We start from the raw sequence: 17,775 nt of genomic DNA on the forward strand, positions 1-17,775 counted from the left end.
GCTGGTATTGACCAAGGAATGCCACTACTGTCTGGAGCTGGTCCAGATGCCAGTTCCCCCTCCCCCCCCCCCCTCTCACCCCCTCTCCCTGGGTAAGGCGTGGGATACTTTTGGAAACATGCCCAGCCAGTGCCCATACAAGCCCAACTGCTTAACTAGGCCCTAACCCCAACCCCATGCTACGTCGGTGTGCCACTACTTACTCCTGCAATATAGAAGCATATTTCTTTTCCTGCTTTGCTGACTCCTGTTCCAGTTTCTGTAAATGAAATACCAGCGATGTTACTATTTCCTAACGTAACACACATTTCCCTTATACGTTCAGTATACAGTTTGGACGTTTATGGTAACTGACATGTGCCGGGATGTACAAAAGAAATACATCAAAAGAAGCCACGAGAAAGAATGATTTGTCAGTTCAAAACAAAGACCGAGAATCAAACCATGAAAACGCGATGGAGGTATGACAGTAGCCAAATGTATCCATATGTGTGCGTGTTTCCACATTCCTGTCACTCCACTCTTATTTGTATCCTAATCCCTGCCTACATGGCTCTTTCCCCCTCCTGCCTCGGCCTCTGGCCGCCTGTTCCTCGCCGTCTTTGTCTCCTTTCTCTGTCCTCGTGTCTTGATCTGCCACCTGTCAGTCTGTCACTCCAGAGGGACGGGCTAGTGTGTCCATTAAAGCTTCAGACATTAAGCCTGGCCGATAGAGAGAAAGGGAGCTCGGACCAGGAGAGAGAGAGAGAGAGAGAGAGAGAGGGAACACACTGGGGCCCCCGAGATTGACAAGCACCAATTGGCTGGCAACACCAACCCGTCTAATCCTTTTAAGATTTTCACATCAGTGCCCCCTGCCACTGCCACACTATGTCAAAGAAAGAATCAGGGCACCGGCGAAAATTGTGGAGAATTATCAGAGCCAGAGAGGCCACGTGCATGATTGTTTTTTGATGTGTTTTGCAGTTATTTGTACTTAGCGAACAGCTTTGCTTTTGTTTGCCTGACCAGTTGCTTGGTGTACTGGCTCACAGGTATGACCCCATCATTTATTTACCACACACACACACGTACACACACAGCCACTCAGTGCTAAAATGTATAATTTAACAGACTATTCTGTGATTTTTCTTTCTTTCTTTCTTTTATCTGCATGCACAATGCATGAGTTTATGGAAATATGTGCACATGGGGCAAATTCAAATGCGGAAAGTAACCTTTTAAAGAAAGTGGGTAATTTATTTGTTTATTTGTTTGTCATTAATGATGTAAGGTGAACAAATGTTTGCAAGATCATGCATAATTTAGATATTTTTGGTCATGTAGTAATTTAGTGAAATTGTATGTTTTCACATACATTCGGGACAGTAAATGTGCTCTGGACACAGCTTCCACTAGTGTTTCTTAATCAGTCATCAGACACACACGCATTTCCAGTGACTGTCCTCCCTTTGTCCTGCTTGCTACGGCAATATTCATTCACTTTAAATGAAGCCCTAACAAATGAATAGTTTCTCTATTTTGTGTGTTTGTGTGTGTGAAGCTTGTTCTTTTCTTTTCGTTAGTTTAATTCAGCCTCTTCAGATGGACTTACAACACAATCAAATAAATGAGCTGTGAGAACAAGGTGTTTCCGTTTTTATAAAAACTCACAATAATGAGATCAGAGAGGCGGTGAGTAAAACATTATTTCAAACTGGTGCTTCAGAAGATGACGCAGACCACCTTATCTCATCCTGTCCTTGAATATTGAGTAAGGCACTAAGGGTTCTTTGCTGATGCACAGCATGTATTAGTAACATATAAAGTTTCTTGCCGTGTTCAGTGAAGTGCGTAAGAACAGTACACTGACTGGTGGGGAAGAGCACACGGGGTCTGGAAGCTGCCCTGTGCATCATGCGTGTGCAGGTCTATATTGCTATTAAATATTTCCCAACAATCTGCCACAACGGGTGCATGAGTGAGGCCATTCAGTGGTGTGAAGGCCAATTAAAGTGCATATTGTGAATGAAACGACCGAGAGAACATATGTGTGTAAGAGAGATTTTTGGCAGGTAGGTGATGGGGGGGTTGAAGAGAAGATGAACCATGTCCACCTTCTTGTCAGTCCTTCATCTTTTGTGCTTTGGAGTGGAGGCCTTTCCAACACTTTTGTGTGTGTGTGTGTGTGTTTGAGGCCACGGTGGGGGGTCACGGCGGCGGGCCCTGCGGCTGGCATTGATCGATGAGGCATCTGTCCCCTGAACACTGGACAGAGATGAGAGGAGGTCGAGACAGATCGGAGTGTGTTGAATTCTGTAGAACACACGCACACAAACAAACAAAGATTCATGAAATATTCAAAATGCTGCAGACACGTCAAACATTCATTGGGAGTGTAATTAAACATTCCTCGTTCATCGACTGGCTCTTTGAAAAGAAAAGAAACTGCTATATCTGCTTATTATGTTCCAACCTTTGTCCTGTCACGATGAGGAAGGTGTGTCATTAACGTGACCAATTATGCTCAACACATTTGGAATATAGCAACATATGTAATCAAATTTGTTGTTAGAGTTAATTCAAGTTTTTTCCACGTTTTAATGTCTCGCATATTGACCCTTTTTTCCGATTCACATATGGATTAAGAAAATCAAAAAAAAACATATGAACTTTTCAAAATAATTGTCGTGAGTCGTGAAGTCGTGAATTCGACTTTTATTTAGTGAAATGTGTATTCAAATACCCCCTTCAAACAAACTAGGCCAACTATTCTAACCACAAATAAATCCAAACTCGCCCTCCGAATTTTGGGAATTGATTGATTCATTTGTGCCGCTATCTTTCGGCCGGATGAAAATAAATTAAACGAAATGATGGTTCAGCATTAAAATCCCAAAACTTAAATACCGCTAATCGAAAAAATGTTTACAAAGGCGATATGTGCATAAATATAAATAAATAACTAATATATATTCAGGTGCGTGCGTTTAAGAGTGCAAGTCTGTCAGGTTATGCATTATCTACATCAACAACTGATTCATCAAGCGGCCGAAGCGCTGCTGGGATCGGAGGTGCAGGGAGGGGTCTGCGCCATCCTCCTGGCTGGAGATAAGACGAGGAGGAGTGGCCGACGGGTAACCGAGAGAGCACCGAGGGGCAATGGGGAATCACTAATGAGAGAGAGAGAGAGAGAGAGAGAGAGAGAGAGAGAGAGAGAGAGAGAGAGAGAGAGAGAGAGAGAGAGAGAGAGAGAGAGAGAGAGAGGGGGGAGAGAGAGAGCGCGCGCGAGAGAGAGAGAGAGAGAGAGAGGCTCATCATCATCACCGAAGACGCGCTCACGGACTAGATTAGAGAGTGGCCCGGCAGAGGAGCCGCAGGGAGACACCACCGCACCGCCCGCCGCGCACCCGGCCGCTCCTCGACCTCTTCTCCGCGGCCCCGTCCGCCTCCAGCGGCCCGCTCCCTCTCCGGCGGGCCGACTATGGGTTGTGTCGCCAACTCCGCCGGGACCGACGTGCTGCTGCAGCTGGAGGCTCTCCGCAGCGCCGCGCAACTTTCGCAACTCCTGCGTCTCACGGAGAAAAGAAAGGTCAGATCGCAACAGCGCAGAGAGGCCGCTGTGTGTCGAGTGATGTTATAAATAGCTTAATAACATTTATAATAATAATAATAATAATAGTTACCATACCTGATGTTTTCACCGACTCGGGGGCCTTTGCTCCTCGTCCTTGTCAGAGCGCTAAGTCTTGGAAGTTCGTTTCCCCGGCCACTCCGCGTGTGTGTGTGTGTGCGCGCGCCTTGTTGTGTTGACACCGTTCAGTTGGTGCAGAGCGCCCCCAAGTGTTGAGAGATCATAACGTCTGTCAGTACCTTGAAGTGGTGGTGCTGTTTTGTTTTGGGGGTCGGAGGAGGGGGGGGGCAGCCATGAGCATCGATTTATTATTTTTGTTAATTATGACCCATTTGAATGAACTGTCTTCGGACGTGTGTGTACGTGTAAGCGTTGTGTGCTAAACGGATTTGTGAGACGTCCGATGGATATTTATGGATAAGGCCTCGGCTCTGAATGGACTCGACTCCTTAGTTTTTCCTTTTCTTTCTTTTCGTCAAAACAAAACACGCATAATGGAGCATTATTGTTTGCCTGCTCATGCACATTAAATTGCCTTGGTCAGACAAATAGATCGTGGTAAACCAGACATTTGGCTGGTGTTCTACAGACGTAAAAACAAATTCAGCAGTTGAAGAAATGCACACTTTTCTTTCGTTTATACGGCACCTTTATTTCCAACTGTTTATTTTCATTAGGGTTGTATTTGCATTGTATAGATTTTTTTTTTATTCTTCGTGAAATAATAAAACTATTGGTTTTATTTATTTTTATTCGTTAGATTTATTTTAGCTAATGAAGAGATAACATACAGTTGTCTAATATGAAATGTATATATATATATGTGTGTGGCCAGGCTTTCAATTAATAGGCCTAAAAATAATTTGTAAAATATGTCAAACAAAATATGTTTCCCAAACTGCTGCATTGTGGAGAATCCTAATTTCCGACACGGCGTTTTGCTTTTTTGAAAGCAACCTTTTCTAATATGCTCATCGTTTCAGCAGTACGTCCCTTCGTTTATCTGCCATAATAAATACGTCGAGGTCCCGGTTTATTCATTCCATGTGGACTTACAGCCTCCCTCTTTCTTTCCTTCTCTCGTTCTCCTCAGATTTATTATAAAGCTGTCCGGGACATTGAAGCAGGGGAGGAGCTCCTGGTGTACATGAAGGACGGCATTTTCCCCGAAGGATCCATGGCACCCAACCTGCAAGGTAAGATTAATGCGCGCCATTAGCGCGCATTTTAAACAAACTCCAAACGGCATCTAGCTGCTTTCGTGGCCAACACACTCCATAACCCTGCTAATGTGACGGGGAAAAAGACACCATCTCTCCCTCCAAGTTTTTTTTTCCCCCTCAAGAAATTCGTATTTTTCGAATGATGAATTCCCAGGCTAGAATTAAATCCCGCATTAAAGCCGTTTTTTTGGACCTGTCGGTGGTTGCCAATAACGAAGGCCACTAAGAGTCTGATCTAAATTGTGCCATTAGAATGCTGCGACGTAATGGGGCTCTTTGCCTGTCTTTTTCTCCTTTCGGCCTTTCAATTGGCGCTTGTCACATTGCATCCTTAGCGAGTAGAAATGTTCTGCTCACGGAAATCCGCGACCAGCAGGAATTATTAGGACGTCGTGAGCCGAGGGTTTGGAATTCTTTGACATTTTTCAGCCAAAGGGAAAAGCAATGCTAAACATGATACCTTGCTGTGCACAAGTCGCCAGGGCAGTTTGTCCTCAGGAAATTTGACCATTTGGCCGCGCTAGTGTCCGACTCAGGGCTTCGCTGCTGGAGTCGGCCGCGCGTAAAAAAAAAAAAAAGGGGTCGATTAAACGACACAACATTATATTGTTGTGTATTTTCAAATATACAATTTGATTGAACCTTGCAGGCAGTTATTTGTTATTAGGCTTGGCGTTACACCCGTTGTTTTTATTTAGACATTTTTTCGTTTTTTTTGCAAATTAGAAATAATGTTGATGAAAAAAATCCTTTTCATCTGGCACTGTCATTAGGTGCTGTCAAATTAAATAAATAATGCATTCTTTGTGACTTTATATCTATCTTTCAAATAAATGTGTGTTCCATTTAATCTTTCCCCTCTGCTATGAGTCTAAAATCGTTCTTGTGTGTAAAATGCGCTGCTACACCTTACTGAACACTGACGTCTGCGTGCACAGTACAGGCCTACTGGATCACTTTCCAAAGTGTGCCACATTTTTAGGTACATTGTCCCCCGCCCGTCCCCCCCTTTAACCTCCTTCATTGTTGGCTTCACATGTTTTAAACCATGCCTTTAAACGTCAGACTGAATATATCCAATACTTTATCACATAATCTAGTTTGGGCAGCCATCACTGTCAATCTGGCTTTTTCTTTTAGAGTTCACTTAAGCGGAAAAGGGGCCGTAGTTCCACTGTATTCCTTTAAACATCTTGGACTTATTGTGGTGAAATGCTGTTGTCAGGTAACATTGTTTTGTTATGTTTCCAGTCTTCCTGGAACCACGGACGAAAAAAAAAAAAATCTGATTACTCTTTCTTGTCACTGACTATAAAACGGTGAAGTGAGAACAAGATGTGCATGAGATGTTCTGCAGTTCACTGGGTTTATTCCTGCGTGATGCGCCGTTTATGCACGAATCGCCAAAGACACGAGAGGGAACAGAAGCTCAAAGCAAACGGCATTATTTAAAAGAAGCAGATTGGCATGTTGTAGAAGTGCGTCAAAAACGGAGCAGGCTTGTAAACAATTAGTTCAATCTCTCTGTGTGTAGGCCGATGTATGTGAACCAAAGAAAGAGTGAGGCGGACCGAGTAAAGGGAGACACTACACCTGCCAGAAGGTGTGTGTCAGAGCCAAAGTATGTGGTGTTAGGTTTGGCATGCGCAAGAGAGATGGATGATGGGGAATAAAATAAAGACGGGGTAAAAAAAGAAAATGTAACATTTTGTGTTTCAAGGATTTTTATTTGTATATGAGAAAGGGAGCAAAGCAGAAAGACAAAGAGAGACAGTTGAAGTCCATGCAACTGAAGGGACGACGTCTGTTTTGTGTCCCTGTATTTGAGTTTGTGTGTGTGTGTGTGTGTGTGTGTGTGTAGCACGGCTGAGTGGGAGCTTGGCAGTGCAGCCCCGCTCTCTGTGTCTGGCTTATCGGAGAAGGAATTTGAAGTAGAGGACTTGAGGAGTCCCCTGAGACCTCACCCATGCTCCCAGATTAGCTGTTAAACTGCACATAATTGTGCTTCCATTCGTCTCCCAGAGAGCTATTAGTCTCCCCTTTATACCCGCCCTACCCCCCCCCCCCCCCCCCTCCCGTCTCCCCAACACCGCCCCAGACCAGACTTACTGAAGAAACACAGGATAAATGCAATCACCCCTGTTCGCGAGTATCGTCATTGAGACACGTAGAGACGCATTCAGACGTGGGCATTCGCGCAGGGATTCACTAAACACCCACGTTGTTTGTCAAATTCAACAACAAATACTGTAGTTGTGCTCGCACCACCTCTTCTTTCCCCAAAGTAGGAGGGCTGAGGTGTTTGGTCTTCAGATGAAAGCTTTTGCGTGCTGACGTCGGAGTGAGCGCGTTAGTTTAGCGCGTAAGCTCAGCGTAATGGCCCATTGACCAGAAGGTCATTTATCCTTCTCCCCAAGGTTAGACACAATGCTGTTACACTAATGCCCTTTTAATGTGCCCAAGAAGTTCCAGCTGGATAAACGGTCACATGCGGTAGAAAACAGGTGAGCCATACACTGTAAGTCATTTTGGATAAACTCATTTAGTACACCTTGAAATGATGGATCGGTGTGCGTGGCGCGATGGGACTCCTGGGGGGGGGGCGACTTGGGTCATGGCAAAGAGGGTATGACAGGTTGGCGCTGAGATCACCATGGGGTTGGCGCCACCGTGCCCTTGCTTACCTCTGTTCCTAGTGGCTCATTCTTTTTGGAAAACATTCCTATGCAAGCACACATATACACACACAAAGACACGCCGCTGGGCTTTCCCCCGATCTGTTGAACTTGGCGTTTGACTCAGGAACTTGCTATTGAAAAAGCCGGCCGGTGTGTTTTATGTATTTGACCTTGGTAGCGAGAAGTATTGTAAAGGTTATCAACATGGAAGGGGAAGACCGACCCCTATTGTTTCCCTTGTGCACTATTACACCCACAGTCTAAAGCAAACACTTGCTTTAACAAGCAATTAACTGGGTTAATGAGGGCCACATTTCACCGCTAATTGATTTCCATTTTATGGCCATGTCAATTGCAGGATTGTTGCTTTTAGCGTTTGAATAGGAGTCTGTTCGGCCGTAACTAACACACACATAACCTTTTCACCCCTTTTCACTGATATATTTCATAGGATGTTTTTTAAAGAATAGTTAAAAAAAACTACACACTAGACATTTTGTTTATTTAATTGTTATGTGGACAGAACTTTTCAGGAAGCTTACTTATTTGGTGTTTGAACAAATACTGTATTTGTGTATGTGCAGACGAGCAGATGTACCGCTGTGAAGACTGTGATGAGCTGTTCTCCTCAACGCTTGAGCTGCGGCGGCACCAGAAGTATTCGTGCTCTAGTAGCGGCTCCATCTTTGACACACTGAGAGAGGACTTCAAGCAGGAACGCGAGGACAGCGACGAGCCCGTCCACGAATGTAAAGACTGTGAGAAGATTTTCCCAAATGAGTACAGGTACACAGACGCATGATAACAATTTCTACCCTCATTTTAGTCAGTCCATTTATCCCTGAGTTGTGACTGGGATGGATTTCACTGATGGTCTTGTGCTTTCATTATCAAGTCTGGGCCAACACATGATAGTCCATACAGAGGAGAGGGAGTACAAGTGTGACCAGTGCCCCAAAGCCTTCAACTGGAAGTCCAACCTCATCCGTCACCAGATGTCACATGACAGTGGCAAGCGTTTTGAGTGTGAAAACTGTGATAAGGTACAGCATACCCGGCACGTAAGTTGTGCACTGTACACACAAGCTTTATCCTCTGCTTCAGAAATTCTGCTGGTCTTGTTTTTTTAGGCTTCAGTCTTAATGGGACTGGACATAGATGTTTGTCATTCTTAAGGAACAGCATTCTTTGCATGCTAACTTTAGCGTACGTTGTATTTTCATGCTCTTATTTCATATTCCAGGTGTTCACAGATCCCAGCAACCTTCAGCGTCACATCCGCTCCCAGCACGTGGGGGCACGCGCTCACACGTGCCCCGAGTGTGGCAAGACCTTTGCCACCTCGTCAGGCCTCAAGCAGCACAAGCACATCCACAGCAGCGTCAAACCTTTTATCTGTAAGTGAGAGCTTTCAAAGTCAATGGCTGTCCTATTCTTCACAGTCCGTTTGTTTTGTACCTATTTCTTGTCCACTTCATCTACTTTTTGATCCTGTTTAAATCTTTTGAACCAGGCATACAGGACCATGGATCATATTTACTTTGCAATTGATTTGATTGTGTAATGTAAACTATGCATTTGTTTATGAATATCTTCTTTCACAGCACACACGTTGACATATAGTTCATATTAATTTGATTTGCTGCTTAAGTAATGATAATAATGATATTAAAATATTAACCCTTTTAATCACAGATTAGAGTCAGTTATTTTTGCTCTCTTTTAGTAAATTAGATAAACATACTTGTCATAATATTTATTGCATGTGTTCAGTTATTATTGTAAATTACACACAACGTAGATACAGTAGTTTAGGAGTGATTTATCAATTTGCAGAATAAGTAGTGTTGTTATTTTCATCATCAGTTTCCATTCACATGTATGTGTTGCTATTGATTTGGTATACAAAGTTAGAGACAGTGTTAAAATGGGTTTAACCAGGCCCTGATGGGCTGCGTCTATTTGTTCCCCCAGGCGAGGTGTGCCACAAATCCTACACCCAGTTCTCCAACCTCTGCCGCCACAAGCGCATGCATGCTGACTGCCGTACCCAGATCAAATGTAAAGACTGTGGGCAGTTGTTCAGCACTACCTCCTCCCTCAACAAGCACCGCCGCTTCTGTGAGGGCAAAAACCATTACGGTTCTCCAGCAGGGATGTTCAACCCTGGCATCCCCCTGAGCTCCAGCCCCATCATGGCCAAGGTCAAGTCCCACCATCCCCACCTCCAAGGCCTCAACCATTCAGGTTTAGGCTTCACTGACTACTTTCCTTCTAGACCTCACCCTCATGCTGGGTTGCCCTTCTCCCCTGGAGCCCAGGGCTTCCCACCCCTACCTCATGGTTTCCCAGGGCTCTTCTCCCCATCACTGTATCAGCGACCACCTTTATTGCCGGCTAGCCCCTTGTTAAAGAACCCGCTGGGCGGTGGCAGTCAAGAGGTGAAATTGCCTCGAAGTCCCTTAGATGCTCCTCCACTGTCCCTGGTTAGCTCTACAAACACCAATGGAGGTAACAGTTTGAATCAGCTGGAAGTCAAAGAAAAGGAGAACAAACTGAATTTTTCTTCTGGAGAAGCCAAGCCCAAATCTAAGATGGCAGACTTATCTGACGGTAGTGATCTTGAAGACGTTAACACCACAAGCGGGACAGATTTGGAGACCACCACTGGTACAGCCTCCGGTGATGGTTCTGACCTGGAGAGCGACGGAGAGAGTGAACGTGAGCGAAGTGGTAAAAGAAGGAAGCCGTCCGCCATTTCAAGTCAAGAAGGCCACCAGTTAGAAGACACAGACAGTGCATTGATAACAGCTGTGTCTAGTTCTGGGAACTTTTCTGTTGAGCGTCCCTTTCAGTTTTCTGCATCATCCCAGCACTCCTTCTTCCCCCCGCCCGATGAGCAAGCTCTCCCGCCCACCCACACAAATGCAAATGCAGCCACTACAGATTCCATAAAAGCCATCGCGTCTATTGCTGAGAAATACTTTGGTCCAGGTTTGATTGGGCTCCATCCGGAGAAGAAGATGGGTCCATTGCCCTACCATTCCATGTTTCCCTTCCAGTTTCTGCCCAATTTCCACAACTCCCTCTATCCCTTCGCCGCTGATCGAAGTGCCCTCAATCCCGGCATGTTCTTTAAGGCGGAGCCAAAGTCACCTCACGAGCAACTGCACAAGATGGTGTCGGGTGGACCACGAGCTCCTGCTCCCACAGCAGAGTCCCCATTTGATCTCACCACAAAGGCCAAGGAGCCCAAGTCAGCTCATCCTACTCCAGCAAACCCCTCAAACCCCAAAAGTAGTACCGGGAGCAGCAGTGGACCTTTGGCAACACCTAGCGGTGAAGAACAGCCGTTGGACCTGAGCATTGGCGGCCGGAGCCGAGGTGGCCACAACGGTGTGGTGGCTGAGCCACAAAATAGAAAAAACCACATCTTTGGAGTTGGAAAGGGGGTCTCCGTCAAGGACGAAACCCCAGCTGGGTTTCCACAGCATCATTCCCAGTCGTTGCACCATTCAGCCATTGCCCAGCACCAGCAGCAACACGCACAGCAACACCAGCCGCCACCCCTACACTACGCCAAGCCCTCAGCGTTCTTCATGGACCCAATATACAGGTATTTCAGCCCCGATTAGACCAGATAGTAACGCTTTTATGTTCACACAGACTGTGTTGAGCATGCGGTGTGAGGTCGTAGATGAACTGTGACCTTGGTACGTAACCCTCTGCCTTGTTGTTGGTCCAGCAGGGTGGAGAAGAGGAAGCTACTCGACCCCGTAGGAGCTCTGAAGGAAAAATTCCTCAGGCCCTCCCCGCCACTCTTCCATCCACAGGTAGGCTCACCGCACTCACTCACAGACGGACAAATTTGCAGCCGTAGAAACCGCAAACAAAGGTACATGACCTTTCAAACAAAAAACACATACAACAAGGGAGTAGAGAACAGTTTACCTCCAGGTATCGCTCATAGGCCGATTATTCCCAGATACAATTGACTATTATTCTCGAACCATGTATTATGTGAAAATACCTCAGTCCTGCCTCCCACGCTGCTGTAACCTGAATTGATAGGGCCCTATGCACCATCATTCCACAGTGTTGATGTTATTTTCTCAAGGGTTCTCTATGATTTCTTCCTTTGTTTACTGAATGGCGCCTGTGCACTTCGTCACTTCTACCTTTTTCAGAAGACACAGTCTGTTATCGCAACCCCTTTGATAATCAGTCACATTGTTCGACTGTCCCCAGACCCTCCCTACCTCTGCAAGCCTTGATTACAAGCAATGATAGTATTAATAAAAAGAGAGAATAATAACCGTTTGAATTGTAGCAAACTGCCTCTCCTGGCCACGCTAATCTTAGTTGTGGCATTGTTTCATGCGCTGGGAGCCCACAGACCACCTAACAACTCGACCCCCTCCGACCTTTTTCTCCGTGGCTGGCTGGCGGGCTAGATAATAGCACGGTGTCCATCAAGGACATCCTGTGTTTGTCTCCAGGAGAATGGGGGGCTCTCGATGGGGAAACTGTTTAATCTGACCTGGGAATCTCTGTCCTCTATCAACTGTGACTTAGCAAAACACTCACTTACTGCATAGGCACACACATCAATTTAAATAAAAATAACATTTATTGTCCTACATGGTATTACACATGTATTGTGTTGTTTGTAAACAAAAGCAGATTTAATGGCAATGGCGAGTAACACTCACTATGGACTCATAACGTTGTATTTTTCATCATCGGATAATACAGCATCATAATTGCTCCCTGTTATGGAAAGTTTTCACACGCATTTAAAAACATGTCTCACGGTGTCTCAGCTGTGATCCTCCCACTTCTACAAAAACAATGCCACCCCTAATTCAGGCTCATGTCGGAACCACCGTGCTCCCCCTCCACACGTTCTCAGACTGTGAATAAACACATAGAGACGGAGTGTCTGTCCCCGTCTCTCCCCTCCCGTATTCACTAAAAAAGGAAGGATGTAAGCAGTTTTTGGCAAATAAACTCCTACATAACTGGTCCCTTTTGTTCACATGCTTGTAAGGGAGGGGAAGTGGCTATCAGCCGTGGGTATCTCAAACTATATTGTACAGCTCCGATCGGGACTCTTGAATGCCTCATTTAGCCGCTCTGCCAGCCGGCAGCAGTAGCTTCTGCAGAGGAACATAAGAGGTGCAGAACAAAGCAGCGAGGCTGGAGGTTGGGGTGTATGAGAGGGGTGGGGGGCACGGGTACTTGAGCATTTTTGTTTGTGTTATAGGTCATGGAGGTGACTCGCCTTTAACACAATTAACTATTAAGGCTCAACTCTGACATACAGCTTCCTCAAAGCTTCCGTCATCTTTCTCTGACCCTCGCTCCGTTTTTTCCTGACATTTTGTCTTTGTTTTCAGGGCTTCCTTTTCTCTCTCCCTCTCTAATACATGTATTTAGAGAGAAAGAGAGACATGTAAGCCCTAAAGATAAAATTGATATATATAATGTAATGTCAGAATGGCCGTATGAGCTTATGACCACAATGTTTTTAAACCTTTAATCCACAAATACTGGTTTGACTGTGATCACCTTTAGATGAAAAAAGAAGAAAAAGAACTATCTTGATTCTCATTCCCATCATCGTTTGATCTCCCCTGTTCTGTCCTCAGATGTCAGCTATGGAGAACATGACGGAGAAGCTCGAGAGCTTCGGTGCTCTGAAACTGGACGCGCCGCCCAATTCGCTGCAACACGCTCATCCACTGTTCAATTTCCGCTCACCACCACCGTCCCTCTCCGACGCCATCCTCCGCAAGGGCAAGGAGCGTTACTCCTGCAGGTAAATGCCCTGTGGTGCAGCGGGTCATTCCCAGTGTTGAGCATACGTTTATATGACATATAATAAATATAAGATATTGCTTAACCGCCCCTTTCCCTTCCTTCCTTTGCGATTTTGCCTCTAGGTACTGTGGGAAAATCTTCCCTCGCTCGGCAAACCTCACCAGACACTTGCGGACACATACAGGGGAACAACCCTACAGGTATTCTATTTTGGTTCAGTCTAGTCATCTCTGCTGTTCATTCATTCATTTTACTCACACAACAATGAGCCAATGAGTTCCATGCACTGAGATGTAAACATTTAATCATGTAGTGAGAGAGGAACCAGTTCGGTTCATCTTTGCCAAAAGCCAATGAAAAATCCAAAAAGAGTTAAAGAGGATCATTGGCAACAGCCAATATGTTGTTTAAATGAAAGAAAGTATTTTATTATTGTTTATTTTGCAAATGAGGTGAGATCAACTCAGCAGGTGTGTTATAAAATCCCCGTGAACACTTTCTCCATCTCTGGTTGAAGGGAAGTTCCTGCTCACTTTGTTCTCCGTTCGCAGGTGTAAATACTGTGACCGCTCATTCAGCATCTCATCCAATCTTCAACGCCACGTTCGCAACATCCACAACAAGGAAAAACCCTTCAAGTGTCACCTGTGCAACCGCTGCTTCGGTCAACAAACCAACCTCGACCGCCATCTCAAGAAGCACGAGCATGAGAACATACCTGGTCAGTTTGCCACATGTTTGATTCAGTTTGATCTGACGAGAGTGAGGCTGTGAGAACCCAAATGTAGTTACCGACAGAGAATGTTTAGCTTTGTGCTGTGAATGATTTAAGAAGGAAGATCTATTAATTAAAGAATTCACACTTTATTTAAATTTAACACCCTTGTATGCCCAGTCTGGGAGTGTGCTTCTGAAAAGGGATGGAACAAAAACCTTTTAACTGAATGATCTCTAATGCTAATATTTCTAAATTTGAAATGACAGCCTAATGAAACACAGCAATGCGCTGGGTTTTTACCTTGTGCAACTTATTATAAACCAGAGGATGTGACATCACCAACACAAAGTCTAACTTTCTCAAATACCAAGGGATGCAATTGTTTCACTTGAGTATGTAAATAAGGCAATTCATTGTTCAGTGCCTGTATGTTTAGTTCCTGATGTATCCTTGATTGTTATTCTGAGTCAAATTGAAGTAAGCAAATAACGTCTGTTAAAAGTATTCAATGTAAATTGTACAGATACTTACTAAGATAACATACATAACCGATACACGAACACTGCTAGAATTAAATTTGGAAAATGGCAACATCCTTTACTCTAAATACCACTGTGATTCATCCAAGAGCAATGTTATAAAGCCTGTAAGAAAAAGAAAGAAACTAAGATAAATGAAAGGAAAATATTTTTCTGAACCTATAAATGCAACGTAAATATACAGTCTAAATTAAGGTTGGAGTTTGACTACACATGCACAAGTTAAACATGTCTCTGGCCTCACGTCTCTGCAGCAATAAGGGTTTGTTCACCTCTTCCAAGACTGTCACATCCGCTTCTTACAATTTTAGTGTTCCAGGATAAAAACATAGACAAGATTATAGGCTTTGTTTTAAAAACTTGAACGGCAACGTCCCAGTTCAAATCGGACCTTTTTTCTCCCATCAACTGTCCAACCTTCCTTCTGATACAGACTAATCTAATTTTAGATTTAAGCCAAAAAAGTGGCTTCCCCGGTGATGCTGCATGTTACAGTGGTCTCCGCCTTCATACATTTCTAAAGAAGGTCATGTAAAATCATGCAAGAATTCAACACAAATGAAACAAAAGCCCTTTTTGTTGTAACAAAGCTCTCCTTTGGTCACTGTTACCTCCTTCAGAATTTATTTTCCTGTTTGTTTGAATATGTTCAACCCAGTTTCACATCACAAGAATGCATCTGATCCTCTGAAAAAATAATGAACAAAATAATGTTTATAATTCTAATAGCAACCACATTATTTAACATGATGATCATCAAGCTAATCATCATTGTGTGTGTGGTTGTGTGTGTCTGATTGCTGTGGTTGTGCGTGTGAATCTGTATGACGGCACGCTTTCCTCCACAGTGAGCCAGCAGTCTGGGATGCTTTCCAACCTAGGAACCACCATCTCCTCCCCGAACTCCGAGCCAGACAATCATGCACTTTTAGATGAGAAGGAGGACTCCTACTTCTCAGAAATCCGCAATTTCATTTCCAACAATGAGATGAACCAGGCCTCCAGCTCCACGGATAAGAGGTAACGAGGAGGGTTGCTCACACGGACCATTACATTTGATCTCCTCTCCGGGCCGACGCTTACTAAAACCTGATCATGAACCTCAAGCTACAGCATGAAGTGTCCTAACTCTCACTTTATGACATCCTTCCCCTTATCAGGGAATGAATTCCTGTATCCAGCTTTGGAAAAGCAGCAACAATCACACACATTTTGTTTAACTGAAAGCAACAGTTGTTTTGCTCATAGTTTTTTTAGCCCCTTTTCTCTCTGTGTACGGCGTGACTTCCATGCTATTACTAGGTGTGCAGCGCCCTCCAGTGGCTTGAGTTTGTATGTCCGTGTCCCCAACAACACATTTCATGCAGTGTACTTGCAGTAATGCAGCTGCATTAACAGTGCTCATTTTGTGTTTTTTTCGCACTCTAAAAGGTGACTATACCAAACAGACACTCTACTTTCAGTGTTAGCATCTGAGTTTGTGGGAGATTTAGGCAAGAACGGTATAAATGGATGAAATATTATCCTGAAACAATGTTACTACCTCATTCCATGACTCTATACACACTTCATCTCATTCTGTTCCTTTCTGGTAGTCTCACTTTTTGTGAGACACGTTGTGTCTCTCCATCATTTCTCCCCCCTACTTATGCATTATGGCCAACAGACCCAGTGGCAATTTGGCCCTTCTGCCATCTGGGATCAATACTAAGTCTCATCCACAACAAGCTGGCCTGACATTTTAATGTCTGTAATTACGTATTATTCTTTCTGTCCACCCACCAGACAGCCTGCTGTTTATTCTCCCTCTGAGTGACTTAAGTCAGACGACAAACGAAAACACACGTCCATGATCATCTGTAATCACTTTTAACCGCCTCCGCAACCTATTTTTTCCCCCTTTTTTGGCTTTACAGCCAGTCAAAATAAAAGTCTCTTGCAGCTCTTGCTCTTTGACCAGTTTCCAGGCCGGGGACGTTGGAGATGCCGAGACATTACTGTTGTCCTAGGGGTGGGACGCTTTAAAGACACGAGTTGAGGGGTTTAGATGGAATAGAAAAAATATATTGTATTGTCTTGAAGGACTAAGAGGTATCCCTCTCCTTCAGACTGTAATCCAGCTCATAACAAGAGCTGCGACCAGGACCTGGTTTGGATAAAAGCTGCTTGTCAGGGTCTGGGCTTCAATGGCCGGCATTCTGGACTCTTGAGGGGAACTCAAGTTTGGGGATTTATCCAGGAGATCCACTGATGATGGAGCTCTTCCCCCATCCACCCGCTACATCCATACCCCCAGCCGGCTAACACAAACACCAAACTGACGTGTTTAGACTAAGTGACAGAACCCAGGACCCCCCCTGTCAGAGCTACGCTTCTTTCTCTGTACATAGGCATGGACCCCCCCCCCCCCCCCCCCCCCCCCCCCCCGCCAACCAGCTTTGCAATTTGATCGTGGTGATATTTAATCTAGATTGAAAGAGGAGAACTTTTCTCTCCCCCCCACAATCCCCTTACCCGCATTTACCCACCCACTGTGTGTGACCCAATCGTGTCCCCGTGCGCCCCGTCCCAGAGGTAACCCTGTCTGATTTGATAAATGTCCACCGTGTGGCAAAAATGGAAGGGGTAAATTTGCCGTCCCAGAGGAAATGATATCATGAGCCACGGCATCGCGGTCTGGGGTTGCTGGCTGGAGAATGTGCAGATGGCAGGTCCTAATGGCGGTGTGCTGATAGCCTGTTTGCAGATCAGCCATCGTCTTCCCCCAGTCGCACAAAGTATGTCCCCCCGTTACAGGGTGGGAAACCAGTCTGAAGCGGGACATCTCCTGCTCTGTTTCCGAGGAGCTGGTGAATTAATCACGTGTGGGCCGCCTGAAAAGTGCCCCGGGGCGCAGAGTCAGCACCCGTGTTGTTTCTGTGGACGCTGGACTTGGTGTCTAGTAGTTCTAGTTCTCCCTTCAAATCTACTAGGTATTCAGAAGAATTTGCATATGAGGTGATCGGTTTTTAAAAAGAAAAAAAAAAAACAATGCAAACATGCTCTGATTTATTCCATTATTTCTTCTAAAACAGGCTCCTCCACAACCCATGAGTCCAAGCGTTTTCCCTTTAAGCCGTTTGTTTTGTGTCTTGCCAAATTAAAAAAAATTGCTTTGTTTTGAAATGTCACTCAGTCAACG

The 17,775-nt window shown here is 44.8% G+C and overlaps 1 protein-coding gene across 19 annotated transcripts in view; it reads left to right on the forward strand.

Moving 5' to 3' along the window:
* The window catches only part of prdm16 (PR domain containing 16), a 155,110-nt gene that overhangs the window by 132,140 nt on the left and 5,195 nt on the right, over nucleotides 1-17,775 (forward strand). For 4 of the 19 annotated variants that reach the window (XM_040192759.2, XM_040192766.2, XM_040192760.2 and 1 more), the window contains exons 5-14: nucleotides 4,707-4,809; nucleotides 8,099-8,300; nucleotides 8,410-8,575; nucleotides 8,758-8,911; nucleotides 9,456-11,130; nucleotides 11,260-11,347; nucleotides 13,166-13,335; nucleotides 13,460-13,537; nucleotides 13,889-14,058; nucleotides 15,443-15,614. In XM_040192759.2, coding sequence (XP_040048693.2) covers nucleotides 4,707-4,809; nucleotides 8,099-8,300; nucleotides 8,410-8,575; nucleotides 8,758-8,911; nucleotides 9,456-11,130; nucleotides 11,260-11,347; nucleotides 13,166-13,335; nucleotides 13,460-13,537; nucleotides 13,889-14,058; nucleotides 15,443-15,614 — 2,978 coding nt within the window. Of the gene's footprint in view, nucleotides 1-3,139; nucleotides 3,572-4,706; nucleotides 4,810-8,098; nucleotides 8,301-8,409; nucleotides 8,576-8,757; nucleotides 8,912-9,455; nucleotides 11,131-11,259; nucleotides 11,348-13,165; nucleotides 13,336-13,459; nucleotides 13,538-13,888; nucleotides 14,059-15,442; nucleotides 15,615-17,775 lie in introns of those variants that run through there. The other 15 variants (XM_040192764.2, XM_078084031.1, XM_078084021.1 and 12 more) reach the window with 10 other exon arrangements.

Source organism: Gasterosteus aculeatus, chromosome 2 (assembly GCF_964276395.1).
Source record: "Gasterosteus aculeatus chromosome 2, fGasAcu3.hap1.1, whole genome shotgun sequence".
Taxonomy (NCBI): Eukaryota; Metazoa; Chordata; class Actinopteri; order Perciformes; family Gasterosteidae; genus Gasterosteus; species Gasterosteus aculeatus.